Raw genomic sequence first — 23,395 nt, forward strand, 5'->3', positions numbered from 1 at the left:
CCTCGTTCGTTGTTTGCAAGAATACCGGCTGTATTTTCATCTGTTTCCACGCTCAAAGCATGTTTATGTTGTCCAGAGCATAACAGCCAGCCTCGTCCACCGGAGCTGTACTTCATAACCCCGAATGGCTGCCCTCTCTTGTGAAGAATATGTGCAATCTTAGGGAACTTCAATGTAATGTGCAAATACGGTCCATTTCGATGTTGTTTTTTTGCGTTCTAGTACTGCCCATTCATTATGCATTGTATTACACAACACGCGCATTCTTTCGAGGGGAGGGGGAATCCTGTAACGTAAGAAGGTAGATATGGTTATGAGTTAGAAGTAGAAGCCCAGAGGGGAGAAATGAGAATGGAATAAACATGACGTATGAGCCAGGCCACGTCTCCCAGTCATCATAGCGTCACACGCCAATAAATTTGAACTGGAAAGAACCTCGGAGGGTCCGTTATGCATACCCCTGAAATGAAAAGCGAAAGCTGTTTTCTGCTGCTTCTTTCCAGTAATTGAAGTATTGAACATACGCAGCGCCCCTTCAATCAATTCTTTCACCCAAGGTATAGTTTACTTACTTTCTCGGGAATCGAAGACAATGGAAACTTTCGGCGCCTCAGATGATTTTGCACTTCCTTCGCGATCAGCCCCCTTTTGACCAAGAAATGATGTCTGGTGATGAAACTTTCGTGTGACGTCTCAATGACGAAACATATATAATTTGTTGGTATGCACTATCATGATGACGTCATCGTGCTGTGGTAATTTGCAGAACTCTTTTTGACACCACCAAACACTGCCAACAGCCGTGGTGAATTACCGCGTTTTATGTGGTATTGAAGACGTTAGCCATATTAAAACACGGCAAGGACGTTAGTAATGCCTCAGCTTTTTCATGCATAGCTGTGCGTACTCATTCGGGTGCAGGAAACCTGGAGTTCGACTGCGGCAAATTCTATCTGAGTTGCACTGAGTGAACTTCTTGAAATGCTGTGCGCAGCAGTGACGCGGCATTTTTACTCCACGTTCAGCTGTGCTGATTGTCTTACACTTGCTGGTTAAACACAGGATCTTCCCTTTCACAAGACTTTTGTGGAGATTTGGATGGCAGGCGCTTCGGGCCCACGTCCAGCTCCCCGGCGTGCGCAGGGAACCACTTGACGGTAATGTTGGTTTCCGGTCTTGCTATAGTTGAACATACTCTTGCAGTGGTTCCATGGACGTTGTTTGTAGCAAAGTTGGCTATTGCCGTCTTCGAGTCGCTGAGAACCGTGCGGCAATCCGGGATCACTAGTGCCAGTGCGATTGCAAACTCCTCGGCTTGCGTGGGCGACTTGCACCGTATGCTTCCCGACGTTGTGAGTACTCCAGTGTCTGCTGCGATGAATGCTGCTGCGTAATTGTTTGGCCGGTGGGGATACTTCGCCACGTCCACGTAGTACGCGCAGTCCACGTAGTCCACGTAGTACGAGGAGGCAGATACGGAGGCACACGCGCTAACTAGCCGCGGGTCTCTGTCAACGCATTCCTCAGAGCTGCAATGACCCGAATCCGAAGACGGAGAGTATTTTATCACAACCTACGCCGACGTTCTGCAGTGGTACAGAACGAGCAGACGCCTCTACCCACCGCCTCACCGAGACCTACAACGCAGAGAAGCAGCCACACTACGGCAGCTGCAAGTACAAGCAATATGGACCCCCGTCTGTGCAAAGCACGTTTGCCCGGAGGTTTACACCACTGATGTATGCCAACACTGCAAGAAGGCGCGAGCCACCCAGAGACACCTCCTTTGGGACTGTGCACTACCGCCGGGTAACCAAGAAGTAATGCCAACTGCCATAAGCAGCAAATTCATCAGCCGAGAGCCAGGCAATGAAAGAGACGTGGTCCATTACGTGCTTAGCATCTTGGAACGCCAGCGGCCGAAAGCGGCGCCCCCACGGGTTTGACGCGAGTAGGTTGCTGCTCCGAGACGTCCGAGCACGCTAGTGTCTCGCTTTAATCCCCCTACCCCTTCCCACTTTATGCCGGATCGTCAATAAAGTTGTTTCACTCACTCAACCATGGCAGGTGCTCGAAATAGGCAAACGGGCGCAGTAACAAACAAGCAACCATGGGACAATTTCACGAGTAGCACAAGTTTCTAGCCACTCAGCGCAGTGCTCTACTACTACAGCCGCGTGCTCTAAAGTGCATACGCGAGAAGCCCCTTCAGGAAAAAAGTGCTTATTCTCTTTTGAGGGAAGGCCAATTTCGTGGGATGTTAAACGCGGCTCAGTGTTCGATATATGAAGTGTTGTGAAAATTTTCGTTTATAGTTACTCTATAATTGTTTTCTTTATTATCGTGAAAATACTCTCGTAACTGCAGAAGACAGGGAAATTGGGCGAGTTAGTAAAGTTCCACCATGAAAATATACAACGGTGCTTTTACGCGGATGAAGAACAAAAGAACGGTCACATGTGGCGCTGAGCCTTCTAGTAGTTCTTTCATCCTTTTTGTAAGAGTGCTGTTCTCTATTTTCATCGTCAAAATGTTGTGATGTTTGAAAAACGCTCAAAATCATGTATGACACTATTCACTCGAGCTCAATAACACCCTATTGAACCATTACTATTCACTATCACAAGCAAATTGATTTATACTTCCCGTGTACACCACCGAGGATTAAACAGCATTTTCTGCAGCTTATTTGATTACAATTCAATAATGCTAAAATAGATAGTATCATAGGAATATGATGCAAGTTCAAAACAGTCGGTACTTTGGTGCCCACGTGTAACGAGGTACTGATGACCGGTGAAAAATTAAGTGAGCTAAACTGTTCGATGAGAATAACCACACCACGCCTCCAGAACCACACTTGGCATCCAGTACTACTTATATAGTCTGTCGTGTTTGGCCCCCAAAAAATCGCTTCATCAATTCTGACTAACTACGGTGTGAACTCACGTGTGTGTCTTCGGGTCATAAATGTCGACCCTGTCCACGGCACGGTACAGATCGTCCTCCTCGGGTACCATGCCGCCAACCACGTAGATGACATCAGCGACCGTGGTGCAGCCGACAGCCATTCGAGGCACGTCTAGAGGCGTGCACTCTCGCCACGTGTCAGACGACGGGTCGTACTCTTCCGTCGATGCCACGGCTCTACGGGATAATAGGGATGTGCATTCAGCACGCGCTACTGTGAACATAGATGTACGTGCTCTAAATAGTACTGAAATTCTATGCCAACGACATATAGATCTGGATGTCTGTATACAGCATAAGCGATTGGAAATGATTGGGCAAATGGTTATACCCTAAGCACAAACCTATCGTGTATCTATTAGACTAACAATATCAGCTGAAAAGTCTCGATGAATGCCATTCCCAGGTATGTGAATACGAAAAACGAGAATGAAATCCTTATTTCCTGATGTATCAATGAGGCAAGTTAAGTACATGAGATTCCTTGGAGTCACACTAGACACCAGGATGAATTTTCGACGTGCAGTAGAGATCACGATGTCAACGCTTTCAACCCGTGTAAGCATTCTTCGAAGGATGACAGGAACAAGCTGGGGGAGCCACCCAACATCAATGATAAAGTTACACGCGGCAGTAATTGTCAATCGTGTGTTTTCCCAATTGCCTCTGATCTCTACAAGTCAGTCACAGTACGAACGGCTGAAAACACCTAATTGTTAAGGCCTCAGAGTAACTTTGGGAGCGCCAAACTTTACAGCGAGCATATAGGTGCTTCATGAAGCTCGTCTTCCGCCGTTACGTCTTCTCGCCTCTCAACGACTGCTGACACAGCTTCGCGGACTTGGCGAATCGAGCCCAGCACGAGCACTACACTCAGCCGCCTTCGGCGACGCATTGGAATCGCGAGCTTTCGTGGCCCTCAACACCCTTCATCACCTTCGCATTGTTTTCCCCAAGCTCAGAGAACTTGGGCACGACCCACCTTGGTCACATGAGTATGTCAACGGTCAGGTGACGATTTCATGGATGCACAGCAAGCGTTTCACACCCACAACAGATGTGCGTTCTTTGGGACTTGAATACATTGAAGAAAGGTACACCAATCATTTCAAAGTTTTCGCTGATAGATCGGCGTGGAGAAAGCGCTGCAGCGTGTGTGATCCTGTCTCTAAAGGCGTCCTGGGCAGCACGACTCGAGTGCGGTGTTTCATCTACAGCGTGTGAAAGCGTGGCAATTCAGGCAGCCCTAAAGAAACTGAAGTTTTGTAGGCAGAAGCAAGTTGTGCTGCTTTCGGACAGTAAGCCCGCTTTGCAGCGGCTAAAACATGAATCGGTTTTGGATCATGCACTCAAAAGATCACTGCGAATCCTTAAAGACCTGCATGGCATTGGTATAAACACTAAGTTTTAATGGATTGTATCACAGGTGCGTATAGTGGGTATTGAGCTGGCTGACAGACTTGCCCGGAGTGCTCCGGAGCTTACACCAACGTAAGGCTCCCAAAGACAGTCTGCGTATTTTACGAGAAGCTGCCAATAAGCATTTTCACTCGTTATGGCTCACACCTCATCAGCCATGTGTGACAAAAGGGCTATCAAGAAAAGAGGCCTGCTTGCTTCATCGCATCCGAACGGGATCAGCGCGTACATAAGCATGGCTCCACAAGATCAGACTCTCCGCGACGTCATTGTGCCCGAAGTGCAAGAAAAATGGTGATATAAAACACTATAAGAACTGCAACTTATACGTTCACCATGGGACAGCATGACTGATATTGTGTTTCCGCGTGGTCACTCGATCTTTAGGAAACAGGTGTCGTGACTTCTTTTGAAATTTTCGAACGCTACAGACCTCGCATGTGACCGATGTAAGCGACAATTATGTTTGGGGTAAGATGCAACGAGTACAGACACAATGCTGCATGTGGAATATAACAGAGGCCACCGGATTATGCAGGCTTACATCGCACTTTTCGCGGTTTTCTTGTGAAAGCCTGCTCGTGCATAGTTAAAAAACAAAGGACATTAGATACGATTAGCGAAAAGGAAACCGGTTGGGGCAATTGCCTACAAATTATGCATGGCTAGATCCTCCGGCCGCCTACAACATCCTAATCTAACCTAACCTAAATTCTATGTTGATGAAAAGCTGAAGGCATGCGAGTAGGGACAGCACCTCGTCAAAGGAACGCAGGTAAAAGATGGTGACGATGACCAGCCCTCCCGCGGAACGGGAATGCAATGAATGAATGAATGAATGAATGAATGAATGAATGAATGAATGAGTCTGTCAAAGTGAAGTTATGAATTGCGCGACCTAAATTTCATCAAGATGAAATGAACGAGAGGTGTGGCTAAGTATCCATTTACTGATGCTCGTGTCCCATTCCAGACAAAAATTTCTGTAAACCGCATTGCTCACGAATGAATGAATGAACGAACAAACGAATGAACGCTGACTAGAAGCTCAAGGTATGAATATTCTTGCACTCGTATAAATAGGTTAGCTCGATAAGTGCGTCAGTGATTGCGTGCGAGTATTGTTTCAACGTAAAAGAAACCACGTATTACAATCAGCCCACTCGCAGGGTATTTGCGGAATTTAGGGACAGCGTGTGGTAATGTGGTGGTAATAGCATTTCCTTATCGGATGTAGAGATATTTTCACATTTTAGCCGTCATCGATCAGCGAAACAAGTCTACCACTGACGCAACATCACCGAGGGTGACATCTTTAAATACACCAAAAAAACTTTTAACACCCGGAACTGCTTTAACTCACTTGTGCCAAAAAACGGGTAGACGCAAAAGATTTTCGATGGCTGGGTGAATAATGCACTCGACAGCCAAGGGGAAAAAATGTGATTTGCGCCTTCGAGTAACCCTAGTTCAGTGCGCAAGAGACTATGCGAGTTTTCGATTACCATGGTTGGATGAACAAAAGAGCATCCTCTTTATGATGGAGCGGTGACCTACACTCTGCAACGCTCAATAATAATAATAATAATAATAATAATAATAATAATAATAATAATAATAATAATAATAATAATAATAATAATAATAATAATAATAATAATAATAATAATAATAATAACAATAATAATAATAATAATAATAATAATAATAATAATAATAATAATAATAATAATAATAATAATAATAATAATAATAATAATAATAATAATAATAATAATAATAATAATAATAATAATTATTATTATTATTACGTGACGGCCCAGGCATTCAATGGGAATGAAGGATCTCGTCCTATATATTTACTAGTCAACTTCCCCGAGTCCTAACAAAGAATAAAGTTAGTTCACCTGCGTTGTTTGCTCATATTCCTTGTTCGCCGCAGCCAATTTCTCACTCATAGTTCATCTCGAGCGCCAACCCACTCACATCTCCAATGTTTTCCCTAAAAACGAATGGTTCAAGTAGGCGATGCCCTAACACAAATCCGGGTGGTGTCTTCATTCATACCGAGGGGGCTTCAGGCAACTATTTGAATGAAAAAAGAAAAAAAAACATAGGACACATCTCTTGACTAACAACTGGTTCAGTTGTTATTCAAGCCGTGTGTCGCCTATTTTCTAGTCCACATTCAAGTAATTGGCTGGAGCCCCCTCGCTATGTGCGGCAATGAGCTTAGCCAAGTACAAGTCTTCATTCAATTATGCAAGCTCCACCTTTTCCTTACCTTTCCCGTGGATGCACATTTCTCAATTACACTGAATCCTGCTTTTTAATTATGCGTACTAAGTAAACCGATCTCCTTTCAAACATCAAAGCACGTCCCCTTGAATGATCGTAAAGTGTCCTCTTGTTTACTTTATTTTAGCCCTTTGAATGGTTTCCCACTGCATGCTTTCTTTCCATCATTGCTATCCAATATATATCTTCACCGCGTCTCTGACGTTTTTCTTCACATAGAAATATCAGAGCAGTTTCTGTTCCCTTATTCTGTCTTTCATGTGTCTTACTATCCCATCAAAATTTTGACTTATAGATGTACTAGTGTCTGACCGTTTTGTCATTTTGGTCCGTAGTCGTTATTGGTTGACACTTGAGAATATTTTTTTATTTATTTACAGAGTACTGTCAATCCAGCCATGGGGATTATTCCAGCGGAAAGCCAGTACTATTGAAAAATGTTTCAAGGTGTGCGTGAGCACGCCATCTGTAGCTTAATCTGAAAAGAAAACTTGGTTTTTAGGCAGACTACACGTGTTCCGTAAACGACTGCTCTATATTTGTAAATTGAAAGCTTTTATTTCGCATTGAACTATATTTGTTTTTGCTCACGTGACGCTTTTTTTGTCATGAGGGCGGGGTAAGTGTGCCGTAAGCGACACACGTATTGTGCCCTACAGTTGCTCAATAAGTACAAGTTTGAAGATTTCTGCTCTTTCTACCACCTGCCACATCCCTCTTCGCTATGGTATATCTCCTTCATGCTCAAACTTAGCTGTGCTATGACGAAACGACATGATAAATCTTTGGTGACGTGACTTATCAAGAACTGATTTCTAGAATTCGCTCAATCATGACAGCTACCCATTTCGATACTGGTCGGCATCGTGTGTCCCTACTTTTCCCAAACAGTAGAGAGTGGCGACTATAGCGTAGCTAATGATAGACTTTTAAGTCACCATGTTCACGTTTGTGTACGCGAATTCCAAGATTTTTTCCCGCCAAACTTTTCGTTTTTCCCGCCTGAAACGCTACGCCCTCGGCTGTGAGCCCTTCAGATATGGACCCATACCGCCATCTACCATTGGCAGCAAAAAGCAGAGTAACAATACCGCGAGTTTCAAGATAAACGCTGGTACATTCTGTAGTGAAGGCAGTGCGTTCAATTTCTGACTCACTTTAAATGTGTTTAGGTGGCTTAGTGAAACATTTTTTACCATTCGGTATGAGGCTACTTAGCTAGAAAGCCCACATGAACAGTTTAGGCGATTTAGGGTACCATTTTAGCGTCTGAAAATTGAAGTCGCGTGCACGTGTGCACAATTGTGCACAAAATGCCGCCACAGATAACAAAACAAGCTTTGTTTTGGTATCTCAGTGTTTTCTCGCGGCCAAAATTGTGACTTTTGCGTTACAGATACACAAAATTATCCCCAAAATAGGGTAAGGCTCGAGGACAGTGCGGCAGAAATTCGAGTGGCAACCAGCGTTTCCGGAACTTAGCCCTTTGTTGTTGTTCGGACGCCATGCACGCTTGTTCTAAACACAGCGGCTATGTGAACTCGAGCACCGTCGACAGATGGAAGTCGAGTTTCAGAAATACTCGTTTTTACGTGTTGCATTATTTACATTTGTGAATTAGTATTACACGTCACAAAAAACATATTTTTCAAATCGACTATGAAGATGCTGAGCCATGGCCTTCCGCCGACTGAGCCAGCTTCCGTACCTTTTGAAAATTATAAGGAGGATAATTGCGAAAGTAAAAATATTCTTTGGGATGTTCATAATAATTAGCATGCTAAAGTTCGGAAGAATCAGGATGTATTGGCAGGCCACTAGAAAAATTCCTAGTGTATCAGAATGAGCGATGCATGTAAACCGTTTATTCCAGTGGCGGTCTGCATTACTTAGAGTCATTTCCACCAACTTTGCCCACAGAAAACAGTTGAAAACTGCAGCTGGTCTTAGATGCTGTGAGGCACAGGTGACAAATCATACCACCAGAACAGCATATACAAGCAGGTTGTGCCTTTTACTGGTCCCATTGCTGCAAAGCAGTGCGTGAAAAACAAGTCAAATCCGGATGGCGTCAAGGTGTTTATAAGATGCAGCTCTCGTGGTGACACTCATGATTTCGAGCTGTATCAGGAGAAAGGCACCGGCACATCTCTGCAGCACAAGCACCTAGGGTTAGGGGCTCCATTGTAATGTGGTTGATTAAAAACCTCTCAATGTCCATGAATTTTACATGTTACTTTGGCAAATACTTCGCTTGAATCGGGCTCACTCTAGAATTGGAAACACATGAAATCTTGTCCATTGGCATAATTAGGGCAAATAGACTTAAAGGCTACATGCTTAAAACTGACAAGCAAATAAATCAAGAAGGGCGGGAAAGTTTCGATGCAAAAGTGCCAGAAAGATGGAGACGTCACAGTTGTGCGCTGGCAGGACAACGGTGTTGTCCGCGCGGTATCAACTTTTGAGGGAACAGGGCCGCTTTCGAACGTCAGACAATTGAGTGATTTGTCAAAAAAAAAAAAAAAACATGCGGACATGTATCGAATTAGGCATAGAACAAACAAGTGGCCTGAATGTGTAATTTCGCATATCCTTTTAATTGCCATCATAAGCAGGTGGCAAGAGTACGTGCAGAATCTAAAAGCCGATTGTTTTTTCTTACGTAGAAACATGACGAACCTGCTGACTTTTCAGAACAGCATTGAGCTCTCTAGTCTTCTCGGAGAAGTCTACATTAGAAAAATGGGGCCATCACTCTGCCACTGAGACCAGGGAGCCACCGAGGAGGGTGCACAATATGGAACTCCAATATGGAACTCCGACTCCGTAATGTCATCCGGTATGAAAGTCTTAACCACTCGTCGGCCCACGCAACTCACAGTTTTCTATAGTGCTGCATGCAAGACGAAAGGGTGCACGTCCAGAGCCCGCATATGATGCCGCAAGTGCAAATTGTTTCTTTGTCTGTCTGCAACAAGTGATTGCTTCTTTTTATTTTCACAATAATTAGATGCTCGAGACATAGTAATCAAGATTGGAGATTCTCTTCAAAGCAAATTACTACAAGTGTTTTACTTCTTAACACAATCTTGTTTTTTTGTATAGACAATGGAATAGCGGTGTAAATTTTTTTATTGTCTTACATTCATCACTGGGCTTCATTTGGACCAAAAATGTGTCCACTCATTTTTAGCACTGCCACATTCAATTAATGACTGCAGGGGATAAATTTCACTGAGTTGCGTTGATTATTTCAAGTGCCTGATTAAACTAACGCTAGACGACGTTCCCCTATTAGTCTGCATAGTTAAGGTCTCAATATGATTTGAAAAGCTGGACTAGGTATTCTAATATCTAATAACGAGAAACTCTGTAAGCCCATCCTACGTCCTAAGACTGACCTTCCGAAGCGACCTCTACCGCCGAACACGAGAAGCTTGTCCTTGAATGCTGCCGCACCGTGCGCCGCTCGGCCAGTTTTCATGTCGGCCTTACGACTCCACTCCATGGTGTCGATGTCGTAGGCGAACGTAGTCTTGCAGGCCACCAGCTCTCCGCACTTTCGGGTCTCTGGATCGAACCCGCCTTGGAGAAAAATACGTGCAAGCTTTCGGCGTATCTTCAAACAATTCACAGCAGGCCTACCTAATACCCCTGAAGAAGACACAGCAAATTACATCACTAGGCTATCCATATTTAGTTATGTTATGACGACATAGCCAGCGCGAGCTTTAATACGTTTTAGCATAATCACATGTCTTTATTTTTCTGCAGGCTTGTGGACGAAGGCCTGGATTTGAGCCTCGCCTCGGAGAGAAGGATAATAAAACAGCACTATAACGCGCCCTAAGAAGTAGGGAGTTTATTTGTCATGCCAGATGGCCTCTACCATTTTCTAGTGGTCCCACTTGGTCTCTCCTTTGCGCCAACTATGTTTCAACGCATGATTGACACTGTATTGGACGAATTATACGGGAAAGCAGCCTTTTCTGCCTAGATGACGTAGTCGTGTTTCCAATCAGCTTCTGCGAACATCTTAATGAGCACAACATGCACAAGGGTCATCCAATCGGTCAAACCTACCGTTGAAGCCTCAGAAATGCCACTGTGGTTACGAAGAACTCAACTTTTGTGGACATGTTGTGAGTGTGGAATGCGTCCATACTGGGCTTAAATGCGTCCATGCTGGGGCTCTAGAAAACTTGATTAAAATGCTTTAGAGTTGAAATGAGTCATTATATGAACTTCTATGTAGCAGGTTGCTTCATGTTCACCGCTGCTGGCAAATTACGGGTATGGGTTTTGAAGAAAGCTGCCCGCTCGCATCTTATGGAGAACAAGTAAGGGCCGGAGGCGCCACTGCTCAACCTCTCGGCCAATGACAAGGAACTGGTGACTATGAAGATCTCATATGTTTGGGGTCTTCATGGTTCATCGGCTATGTGAATTTTGGCGAAGCGGCTTCGACTTCGCTACGTAGTCCTTGTAGTCACCAAGGCTCTTCTACTTGGACACACAGATAGGCTTGAAAAAATGACCGATGGACCAAACATTTCTCTTGCTACACGCACGGCATAAATGGAACCAATTTTTTATGTTGGCCTGTAGAATGACAAATATTACTGCCACACTTCAAGAGCTGTCAAAGGACATGACATCTTACCTGTGATGTAGACCGTTTTTCCGATGAGCACGGCTGCGTGGTAGCTCCGCGGTTCGGGCATCATCCCGCAGAGGTCCCACCGGTTCTTGAGCACGTGGTAGTGCAGGACTACGCGTCCTGTTCAGTAGGGCAACATGAAGAAGAGTGTCAGTACGTGGCAGGTCAGTTCACGCCGAAGAATGAAGCAGTGCTTAAGGAGAGTTTACACGCTGGCCTTATATCCTTAACTTTTTTTATGCATGGTTACTTGTCAGTGAGTTAACGGGTTAGTTTTAGAAGGGCGTAACCTTTTTTCTACCTGAACCTTACATGAAAAGCAGTCAAAGTGGTTTGTTTACTTAAATATATCCGTTTTTTAAACTGTATCCAGGAAGACGTAGGCGGCTCTGTTTGGTGCCTCTCCTCTAACATCTTTATATAAAATGACGGCAAATGAGGGAGCTCATTTCTGTAGCTCCCTCAGACTAAGTATAATTGCATTAGGCACAAGTTATAACTACCTTTATTTACAGTTAGCCCGCTAAAAATAGACGCGCATCTTCAAGAAATGCTCATATAAATATATGCCATTATAATAAAGAAATACCCTTGTTTACAAGTCTGCGTGCCGAGACATGCATGTTGCATTACCATAATACGGCAACAAAAAAGACTCTAGGTTGTAAGTAAGCCTCAAGAGGATTCTCATAACACGAGCTCCGATAGCTTCGGATAGAAGGGTGATTACTCAAGGTCTTCATACTTTCGTACCTTGGAATTCTAGGATGGATAATTAAAAGTGCAAGCAAACCATCACTGAATTGGTCCAATTAGAGCTCACCTACCGATCAAGCTTAGGCCAAGACTGGAATATTTCAGTTTGCGGTTGTCAAAGTGACTTGCCGTTAGCGTAGTTGAGGGGATCTCTCGGATCAAGGCCACCAAAGGTCAGGATAATCGGCAGTGTCTCGTCCTGCACCTTTTTCACCCTCCGCAACTTCCGGGCGAAAGGCGGAAGTCCGCTGGCGTCACGTAGTCCTAGCACCTCCCTGCAAGTTTTTTTACTCTATAAAGTGCTGCAACCACCAATAAAATGTTGTCTTAAGATGTCGGAGAAAACCGTTGTAGTGTTGTAGAACCTTCACAGTGCAAGCATTCGTAGTGGCAAAATGGCGATCATGCCTCAGAAAACTCAAAATGTTATCGTTGGCGCTTTCACCGACCACTCAGAAAATCTCAAACATATCAAACACCACTGATGACAGACTACTGACGTTATATATAACATCACAGATCAACATTTATGACGTCCTCACAGATTTATATACCTTGACGCCTTCACAACAAATCGTTGTTGGTCAAGCGTGGGCTTTAATCTGAAGGTAGAGCAACACCGCGTGAGGTACGACAAAGTTCAGAAACAAAAAACTGATAAACTCAGGATTGACATTCCTAAGGAGTCAGATATCACTTAGCTTGACACCCTTTACCTAATGCAAAATCAGACCACCACCTCTTTTATTACGAAACAACAATCAGTTTTGCAATATTTGCTCAATACTCTATAACTGTGCGTCCCTCTGGTCTACACACGCGGACTCACTTTGTTCGCTTGAAGTCGTCGTCCACGCGAACTGTAATTCCGCTGTGCGGATCGTTGGCGGGAGCCGTGGGGACGTAGTGGTAGAAGCGCGGAAGGCTGGGACGACTTAGCGGAGTGCGAAGCTTCAACGTCTCCACTCCCAGGAAGGTCTTTGAGTCGAGGGATAAACGGCTCGGAGGCCAATGACCCTGCACGGCGAACGAGAGTAAGAAAAAGGCTGGATTAGAAAATCAGTCAATTGCACCTCAGGGCACGGCGTGCCTTTTTCGTCAGCCAAGAAATCAGCAGGACGCTCTTCAGACAACGCAGCAGCAAAGCCTTGACTGACTAGATATCTAAAAAGACAGAAAAGTGAGTACACATGCTGCAGCTCGACATCTTTCAGAAGAGCTTGTCTAAGGGCTATGAGGAGCCTTTTTTCCCGTCTAGGTTGAGGCATATACTATGAACGTTTCTTATCTACACAATGCATCCTATCCCGTCCTAGATGGACTCCTTACGAAATATGGATATTCAAGAACAATGCAATTCATTGATGTTCAGATTAGAGCTAGAACGTCTAAAGGTTTTTAAAGCAGCCCTGGAACACTTTTTGAACTTGGCAAGAAAACACTGAATATCTTTAGGATCTCCAGAACACGAGAGCCAAATATCATCACATCACACGTGACCTAGGATTTCCGATAAAATTTTCATTTCACCGAAAAATCGCTTTTTCATCAGTCGGCAAATGAGACTGCTGCCTCTAACATTGCTGCGCCACAGGCCAAGTATTATCCAATAGTCGATTCAAGCATCGTGCACTCGTTGTTTTTGGTGTCGCCGGGGGAGGCTGCAACTTGTCCGTGACTGTGCACGCTACCCCAATGAAAAGCCATGCAATCACAAAAAAGAAATAGAAACTAAAAAAAGGAAAAAAGAAAGAAAGAAAGAAGTTCTCGGTCACGAGGCACTCGTACACAATTTGTTTGCCCTGTGCTGTTCGTTTCTGCTTAGCTTTCTGCGCTTCCTCCGCTCGTTCGGCACAATCTCAATAGTTTTGCGGTGGCGAATTCACGAAACAGGGTAACTCCTTGAGTGAAACTATTCCAACCTAGTTCCAAAAATGTTGCAGGGCTCCTTACAAGCAGCCTGCACCTAACCCACGACCAAAATGCAAATTATTAAGAAAATTGTGTCGGATAATCTGTGTGACCAATGCCAAAAGCTACATCAAAACTCTGTAGTGTCCTGTCGGCCTAATTGTTCACTGTTTCCTTCTGATATGATAGTCGAAATCACTATGCCCAAGTGTATTATATATATTTTGAGGTCTTTTTGTATTGTTAAAGAAAAAAGATCCGAACTTCAACCTCTGTTTTTAAGAGAGGAACACAGAATTGGCCGTAAATAAGCTTCCTATTGCAAAGGAACTTTATGAACAAAACCGCAAATAGAGAAGGATAGTACAATAACACAAAACATTCGCTGATGTGTTCGTTAGCGAATTAGAGCTCAAAAAGTTATATGAATCTCTAGGCTTACACGTCAGGCGTTTGTTATAGAGGGGCACGTGTTAAATGCCTTTTAAAAGATAACGCGCAAGCGCGGGGTTAACTCAAAAAAGACGGTGTTGCAACTTTTACAGTGTGAATAACATTGTACTCTTTTCTTAGTCTCTATTGATCTTGTATAGCAATGTTTCTTTAGAGAAGCATTTCATATCCTTTGATTAGGCTACCACTAATACATTTGGGAACTGCAAACAAATTTTTCTCTACCGCAATGAACCAGGCAGGTATTTCTACATTAATTGAGAGATGCGCAAGTAATACATTATAAATACTGTGAACGCCTTCCTTGAGTACATGTACTTCATACGTACGCCCTCAGTGCTATCCTCGACGTCTCCAGCTTCAGTTCGGGCCCGAGGACGAGGCGTGATCTTGGTGCGCACTTCAGGAGGCACTTCAATCTCCTCGGTTGAGCGGTCCTTGTCTGCGTGCTACGAGAAGAAAATATGTTATCATTAAAATTAACAGGTGTTTCCAGCTAAGTAAACTAAAGTAACTCTGCCGAGTGAATAAGATGACACAATATTGCGGGTCATCTTCCGAAAAAAAAATTCCGCCGAACCCACATATCATACAAACTGATGTTATTCAAAGCACGCGGAGGAAAGATGAGTGCTGTGTTGTTCTTCTCTTGAATGGAATGCTGCTAAATCAAACTAAACATGTGTTGAAGTTTTACATGCGTAGACATGTATATTGAAGAGTCGTGTACGTTTAACTAGCTGCTTACAGTGACGTAACCATGTTTAGAGCCACATGGGTATTACCAACTTGATTGTTCCGCGAACTGGAGGTATTGGAGGAACACACAAACGAAGCAAAGTGGAGGCACATAGCACGAGTGCTTCACTAGTTAACTAGCTCACCTTTCTATCCTGTTGAGAGGTATTGCTAACATCAGGTAGGCAGAAATGCAGTGCTAGTGCTTGCGAGGATGATGGCTGCTCTAAATGGTGGTACTTGGAAGAACTTCATTAAATGACGCTTAATTACAATCGACGCTAAACTAGAGGTACGCCGGTATGATAAAAGTATATATGTAATATTTATAAAGTTGAATTGGCAGCCCTGCGACCAAATTGACGTTTCACTTACGTTACGTATTCGTAGCTCCTTATTAAAAAAAGATTTCGAGAGCTGACATGGTTCTATGGTAGAATGGTCGATTGCTACGCTGATTGCTTTGTTCGACTCCTTTTGAGATATGTGTTTTCCTCGGGCCAATGCTGCCGATGTTGCTTTTTTTCTGATCCGTCATCATTAAGTTACCAAATTCTGCTCTCGGTACATGTAGACTACCACAAACCTGTAGAGCATACCGGCACACCACTGCCGTCGTACACGGATATGTGTCAGAAGTGTAGCGAGCGAAGAGTATGACGTCTAAGACGAAAGAGTTTTAACATTAGAATCGCACTTATCAAACCATCTTAGTTTTGCATGCTAATTTCGGTCTACCTCACGTGTAGCAGGTGATCAGGAGAGCACGCAGACGTTGGCAGCCTCATAGATAGATAGATAGATAGATAGATAGATAGATAGATAGATAAATAGATAGAAAAGTTTAAGTTGTCTTGTTAGTATGCAAGCAAATGCTTGGCATTCAAAAGCAAACAGATTGGTAGACACGTGTGATTGGGCTACATAAGAACTAGCAAGTCTGAAGGGAGTATAAATGCAATATTAGTGGGTGTTCAACTCTATCTGTGCAAATATTGCAGGTATTTTTGAACACACATTTTAAAAGGTATATCTTTAACACATGGTATTGTACATCATTTCACAGAATTACTGATGGAGCTGACTTGAGAAATCTAAACCTAGGGTAGTGTAATAATTTGCATTTTACTAAGTGAGCTCTCACTGAGTTGTTTGTAGGCACGTATCACTCATTGAGTCCTGAGAGGCAAGTTCTCACGGAGTATTCATTTTGAACGTTTCACTTGACAAATGCAACTGCTGCAAATTCAATTCAGTGAATGTAAGAGAAATGGAAGCTGGATTTTGATGGCAGTTTAATAGCTCAGCGGCAAATTCATCTAAAAGAAAGATCACGCATAATAGCACAAAACTATATATCTCATCGGGCAAGTTCGCAGCAACGATCAGTCTACTGACCAAACTTTTAGGAGGCTGGTGCGGCCGCCTCTTCTTTTCCTGGTCACCCTGCTCCAGTTTCAGCGATGACGGGGCTCTTGAGCTCGCAGCACTCTGAGACAAAGAATTGTGAGGACTGATGACGCGGCCTCATGTGAAGATGAGTCACACTTTATTAAGCCTCGTACATCGGGAATGAAGTGAATTCAATGATGAAATGAATTATTGCATCTCCGTATCTGCATGTGCGGGAAAATAGAGAAAATGTTTAGGCTGTCTTCTCAGAAATCTGAAAAAAACCAACAAAAATAATAAAAATAATAAAGAGCAATGGTCATGTCTGAGTTTTCATTGTATTTCTGAACTTTTTTTTTGGCAGCACAGTTGCTAAGTTGAATATGTTATTCTCTTAGCGATAAAATTTAGCGCAGTATCAATTTTGTCTCAATTATTTTTCAGTTCCTATTCTTGAACTTCAGAAATTTCTCGCGAGATATATAAAGAAGGTAAACGTTGATCTAGACAAGAAAGTGGGTTTGTAATTTTTGTGTTAGCTGCGAGCTCTGTGCGCAAAATCCTCTTTAAAATATATTTAAATCATTTCTCTCAATATTTGATAATATTAAGGGATTTCCCCTAACCTAGCACTTCGGAGTTCTTGTAGTAACGTTTGCTTAAGGTGAAATATTCTAGGCCAGAAGACAATACGTCACCATCACGCAACAATACGTAGTGTTGTACGCCATTATTCCTAAAAACACTTTAATAGGTAAAGGTGGTTGATAATGAAGCATAGTCTGAAGTGACAAAAAAACGTACAACGGATCTTAGTGTTGAGCAGCATTCACTCTGAATTGAGATAGTGAATTTTAAATTAAAGTACATAGCAAGAGCGTTCTATTACCTATTTCCGTAGAGATCTGTATATCTTCTTGAACGTCTTTGAATCACGCCACCAGGTTTACAAGAACGAACACAACAAAAGCGACTAAATAACCAACCAGCATATTACCTTCGACCCAGATCCATCCGATGCATCTGGCGGCACTGCTACGGCAGCCAGTCCTGTACAAAAATACAAATAGGCATTTTGAGCTGCAAATATTGCTCATCGTTCTTGAAAACACTTTAGCAAATTATTAGGCACACTATGTAGAACGGCGTATGATCATCTTTTTAATACGGCACGAAGTTCAATATTATTCGTTCTTAAAGCGATGAACCCATAATCTTTCACAGTAGGGTGGGAGGGAAAGTTTTAATACGAGCCCTGAAATTTTTGCGACTATTGCGTGTATACGTATGAGTTCCTTAGATTTAGATTTTTTTCACTTACGCCACCTAACATAAAATAAAGGAACCCAAGGAAAGTTGTTTCACAATTTTTTTACGACAGCAACAAATGATTCATCTAAGAGAAAATTTCTAATAGCATCACTAGCGAACAGCAACCGCAGAACGCACACGTGGCAGCTACGAATGCGGTATTCCTTTTGAAGCATGCTAAGCTTATCTTCATGGCTTTGTAGCACATATATCCAAAGGTGTGATATTAGGAACATGCAATTTGCATAGCTACCATTCATTAAAAATTTACGGGTTCTTCATAGAGTAATTTACACCGAGATATGACGGTTTTTATGCAAAGTTGGTCATTCGATAAGATATTTTCCCTACTTGGGTCTGAGTATTCGGTAATGACGGGCGCCTTAATGTTCTTGCGTCTGTAAGTTGATTGTATGCCCACCTGGCTGTCCACGATACAGTTGATGACATGAATGTTTGACTGTGCATTACGGGTCTTGAATTAGTGTGGCTAATAGTTATTTTCGAAAGAAAAACGCCCCACGTCTTCACATTTGTATTGTAGGCACGTGCAAATTCACAAAGAAAGATGATTAATAATTCCTCCGTCTTAGGAATCGGCAAAACAGGAAGCTAAAATGTGTCTTACGCAAGTATTTTAGTGTTTACTGCGTATTTATATAAGAAAGCTTGCAGAATGTCTGTTGGTGTTTGGCAGCTGTACCACCGCTTAACGTTGATGCGCCACGTTAAGGTTTTGTCCTACAAGAACGCGATTGGTGAGACACTGAACTTTGGCTATCGTCGCCTACTCGCGCAATGTTGGAGTTATTCAATGCCACAGCCCGGACAGACAGAAATGTAATGAATGTTTTGCCTTGTCTGTTGGCCGGCCTCAACTTGCGCGCGGCGAGCGTTAGCGCGGAACGCGGAGCTTTACATCAACACGAATCAGATGCGCTGTTCTACGCGTTGCACAGCTATTTTAGGGGTGAAGCTCCTTATACCGTTACCCGTTCGCCCCTCGTAGTCGTAGTAGTACTGTGTAACCAGTGTACCATTTTGACTTCCAAGGTGGTGCCGGTGGGAGATTTCTTCTGTGCGTTGTTGAACAATAAAAAATTCGCAGCGTGAGCGTTAACTAATAGCCGAATTCTCTTGTCTGTTTCCCCCTTTGCAGCCATTCGCATGTACATTGAGCACTATCTGGCAAGAAAGGGTTGCTATGTTATACTCGCTGGGCGTAACCTCCTTAGTTTTAGAAAGGTTTAGCGAGCGTAGGGCCGCAGTGCCATGAATACAGTGAACTAGTATATACCATGAACTCGAGGTGGTTATAGGTGCGAAGTAGACACGAGGCGCAAGCCGTGTCTACTCGTTCAGTCCTTGGAATGTCCGCTAGATGGCAGTGCTTCTCTATGAGGAATATATGATGAAAAGATGCGAGTTGGTGGTACTTCGAGAGTTGAATAGCTGGACGAACGGACACACAGACAGGTGCATGGACGGACGCACGGATGGCTACACGGACTGATGGACGCATGGACGGACGCAGGAGCGGATGCAAGGACGAACGCAGGGACGAACGCACAGATGAACGTGTGGACGCACGGACTGGCGGATGGACGCACGGGTGGCCACACAGACGCACGCATGGACAGACGGAAGCAAGAACGAATGGACGGACGGATGCTTCGCCTCATTCTCCACAATTCCCTCCGTGAATATGCTGCCATTTTTTTTCTGTATGAATGAAGACTATGAGTGACATCGACACTTGCCGTGAAACTTCCTTTTGGGGGTGTGTTTGGCGTTGACAAAATGGTACATACCTTTGAAAGAATAGTGCCGAATGTAGTGCACGCAGAGAAAAGACGCCCGGAATGAACTAGTCGCTGATGCCACGGTAATAATAAATGCATTACTGTACTTTTCGGAAAGTGCTCAGAAGACTCTAGCAGTTATAAAAGGCTCATTTTATTATAGCACGAGGCTATTGGCTGACGCGCAGAGGTTTCGCGCCCTTCGTCAGTTGCCCCTGACAAAGAGGTCACGGGTTACACTTCCGATGACGGTTTAGCGTGTTTTACCGGCGTCACTTCTGTGACTAAAATACACCATCGAAGTCTTCGTGGGCCTCGGCACAAAGACTATCGTATTGATAGAACTGAATTTTCGAGTCAGGCTACAGGCTGGCTGGCTACAGTTACGATATAAGTAATCTGCCACGGTGCTCACTTTGACAAAATATGCCCAAGTAGTATTGCGACTTGACGATACCATGTTTGAGCCTGTGACTGTAAACTTGATTCTTATTGTTATGTCATAACTAATTATATAATTGCTGAAGTTAAACTTGTCAGACCTACAATACGATCATAAGGAACGTTGTGTGGCCAGCTCAGAAAGAATTCGACCACCTATTGTTCTTGGAGACAGTTAAATGTCGGGTACATGGATCTCAAATCTTTCGTACCTAAAATGTGACCACAGCACTGGGATTTCATCTCGCGATGTTCGCGTCAGCATTCAGGCAGAATTAACACGTCGTTCTGGGTAGATAGTAAGTTTAAATAACGTATGGCACATACCCGCATACCAGCAGCACATACCCACCCGCGGGTATGTGCCACTGTCTAGCGTGAAGTGTTGTGGACGTATGTGACGATATTGTGACATTATTCAAGTCTTGACCAACACGTCATATTAGTAAACCATCTTACCCTCCCATGCTAATTTTGATTCACGTCGAAATAATGTTGTGACCACAAGAGCACCCAAACGTAAGCGGCTGGATAGATAGATAGATAGATAGATAGATAGATAGATAGATAGATAGATAGATAGATAGATAGATACGCTCAATGTCACCGAAGTTCAGTAAGATGTCCTTCACGCCCGGCCCTGGTGGTCCAGTGGCTAAGGTACTCGGCTGCTGAACCGCAGGTCGCGGGTTCGAATCCCGGCTGCGGCGGCTGAATTTCCGATGGAGGCGGAAATGTTGTAGGCCCGTGTGCTCAGATTTGCGTGCAGGTTAATAAAGAACCCCAGGTGGTCTGAATTTCCGGAGCCTTCCACTACGGCACCTCTCTTAATCATATGGTGGTTTTGGGACGTTAAACCCCACATATCAATCAAGATGTCCTTCACATCTAAAACGACATAAGGAAAGGCAAACAAGGAACGCGTCATTTAGTGAGCAGATACGGCACTAAGGGACTGGGCCGCGCATGCGCAATTTATCAAGGCGACGTCGACCGACAGAAGTATCTGGCGCCGCTCCCAAAAAGTGTATTTAAATAGGTAGATGGAGCTGCAATTTATGCGCGACTATGTGTGGAGGAAACAAACACCAATGGTGAAAAACCAATATTTAATCAAAGTCGAAGCCTCACTATCCTTTAGAAATAAAATTTTTCCCTCAACAATAATAGATTGGTGTAGTGAGCAAAGAGTTCATGACAATTTTTTATTAACACGAAATGTGTTTTTTTTTTGCTGGCGCCCTCTCATCACAAGCTTATTTTGTGCAATCTTGCACTGCGTGGAATGAAGGCACGCTCGTAAAATTTGTCTGCGATGACACACGCCCTCACGCATTTTATTGTCCTGCTCTTGTTTGCGTTTTCTAGTGTGTGAGAAATTGTGAGGTGCGTTTTAATGTCGGTGAAAAAGTTGAGTGCAGTGTCCAACAGGCAGCGGAACGATGCGGATAACATTCAACGCGGAGTACTTTCATCGGTAGCTGCGTAAACGATTGCGCAAAGATGCAGTAGTAACAAACGTATGCTTTTCGACATATGTCTTCCAAATAAGAAAGAAAGGCCATGTTTCAGAATAGTGTGCTCACTGGACTCTATGCATCAGTATTCCTGCAGCCTCGTTTCTTCGAGGTCCTATTCGAGTGACGAGACGACGGTGGTCACGTTATTGACATGTGACCTACCTTGGCGGCATCCGTTCATTTCTTGGAGAAAATTGTCGTGGCTTTCCAGGAACCACGCCAGTTGTTCACGAACCATCCGATACATAAGCTCGACAACGCAAAGCAGAGCAACCATTCGGAAAGACGCGCAGCTTGTTGGCTGCTTAGAAGGTTTCAAATTGGGCACCATTTTAGTGAGTTTCCATTCTTTGAAAACCTCACCAGACAGCCATGAAGAATTGTAATATTCCAGGAGTTGTAGGTGAGAGGCGAAAGGTATACTGCCGAAATGGCTTCATGGATTATTTCGTCGTGACCGCGGGTGATGTGTGCCTGTTTGATTTGCTGATTGCAGTGTTGAGTTCTCAGTTGTGAAAGGCAAATCCAATGCAGGCACTGCCTCTCGTGAGTTCTCAGACATATTGCTTGCGGAAGGGCTCCAAGGTATTGAAACTTAACACTGTGCAGTATTCTTCCGGCAGCTATTCGAGGGATTTCTGTTTGTGAAGGTAAAGTTCGGTGAAAAAGTGAAGATGCTAAGATGGCGTGCACATGCCTTTAGAGAACCGCAAGATTTCGGCTACCGGGTGACGAACATCCAGTATGAACCAAAAGTCGGGTTAAATTTGCCAGCTACGTTTATTCAGGTAACGTCGTATGGGACGTTATATGCGTCGGCAGACTCGAAGATCATCAAGACAATTTATCCGCATTTTTTTCCCTTTCAGATAGCCTGCGAAAAGCACACAGCTTTTCAAACTCCTCGTCGTTCGGCAAAAATATGTCATTCTTAGCTGAAACGCACATGCATTCACTTAGGCAGTGAGACATTGTAGTGAGTAAATCTTCGTCCTTGGTTTCAGCAGTATTTCCTCTCCTAGCGGCGTCTTTGTAAGCATCGCTATCTGTACACCCCTAAATAATTTTTTTGATGACATCTTTGCATCTGCTGCTGTTTCGATGATTGGGTAGTGATCACTCCCACGTGTTTCCAAGTCGGTGCATCAGTAAATATTATGGGCAACTGAGCTTGTTGCGAAGGTTACGATGGTGCTCCTGGTAGTGGAATAGCCTCGCAGATATATAACAGTTGCTTCATTTAGAGGTTCAACAGAATGTTTCGAAAGTATTTTAGCGCACTTGGCTCCTCACGCACAAGAATGTGAGCTGCCCTAAATTTCATTGCGGGTATTGAAGTCACCAAAAATGATGTGTGGGCCAGATGTTCTTGCAATAAAATTTTTTGAAGCGTGTAAAGTCATGCTTGGCTCCAGGTGTACTCCAATAAGTGGGTAATCTTTTTTACACTTTACTGTGATCACGCACGCACATTCATTGTCGTTGTGGAGCTGGTTGTCGATCTCAGAAGCCAGAAGTTTTCTGCAAATGCCCATGAGTAGTCTGCGGACATTATCAAGTGATTTTAATAAAGGAAATAATGTCCGTTAATTCTTAAATGTGGTTTGACTCGTGATGCAGAGATGACGATGAAAGAGAATCGGTACCCTCCCACCAGCTGTCGAAAATCCGAAAGATTTCAGCGAATCCCACGTGCGTTTCACTGGAATGTGGTTTATGTG

The 23,395-nt window shown here is 43.7% G+C and overlaps 1 protein-coding gene across 1 annotated transcript in view; it reads right to left on the reverse strand.

Annotated features, from left to right (window-relative positions):
* Positions 1-23,395, reverse strand: part of LOC119169777 (beta-scruin-like) — a 55,168-nt gene that overhangs the window by 11,122 nt on the left and 20,651 nt on the right. The window contains exons 7-14 of the mRNA XM_075883894.1: positions 17,598-17,650; positions 16,607-16,699; positions 14,800-14,919; positions 12,936-13,123; positions 12,236-12,381; positions 11,354-11,470; positions 10,092-10,275; positions 2,950-3,147 (exon numbers count right to left, since the gene is read on the reverse strand). Coding sequence (XP_075740009.1) covers positions 2,950-3,147; positions 10,092-10,275; positions 11,354-11,470; positions 12,236-12,381; positions 12,936-13,123; positions 14,800-14,919; positions 16,607-16,699; positions 17,598-17,650 — 1,099 coding nt within the window. The remainder of the gene's footprint in view (positions 1-2,949; positions 3,148-10,091; positions 10,276-11,353; positions 11,471-12,235; positions 12,382-12,935; positions 13,124-14,799; positions 14,920-16,606; positions 16,700-17,597; positions 17,651-23,395) is intronic.

This window comes from Rhipicephalus microplus, chromosome 2, assembly GCF_043290135.1.
Source record: "Rhipicephalus microplus isolate Deutch F79 chromosome 2, USDA_Rmic, whole genome shotgun sequence".
In the NCBI taxonomy this organism is placed as follows: Eukaryota; Metazoa; Arthropoda; class Arachnida; order Ixodida; family Ixodidae; genus Rhipicephalus; species Rhipicephalus microplus.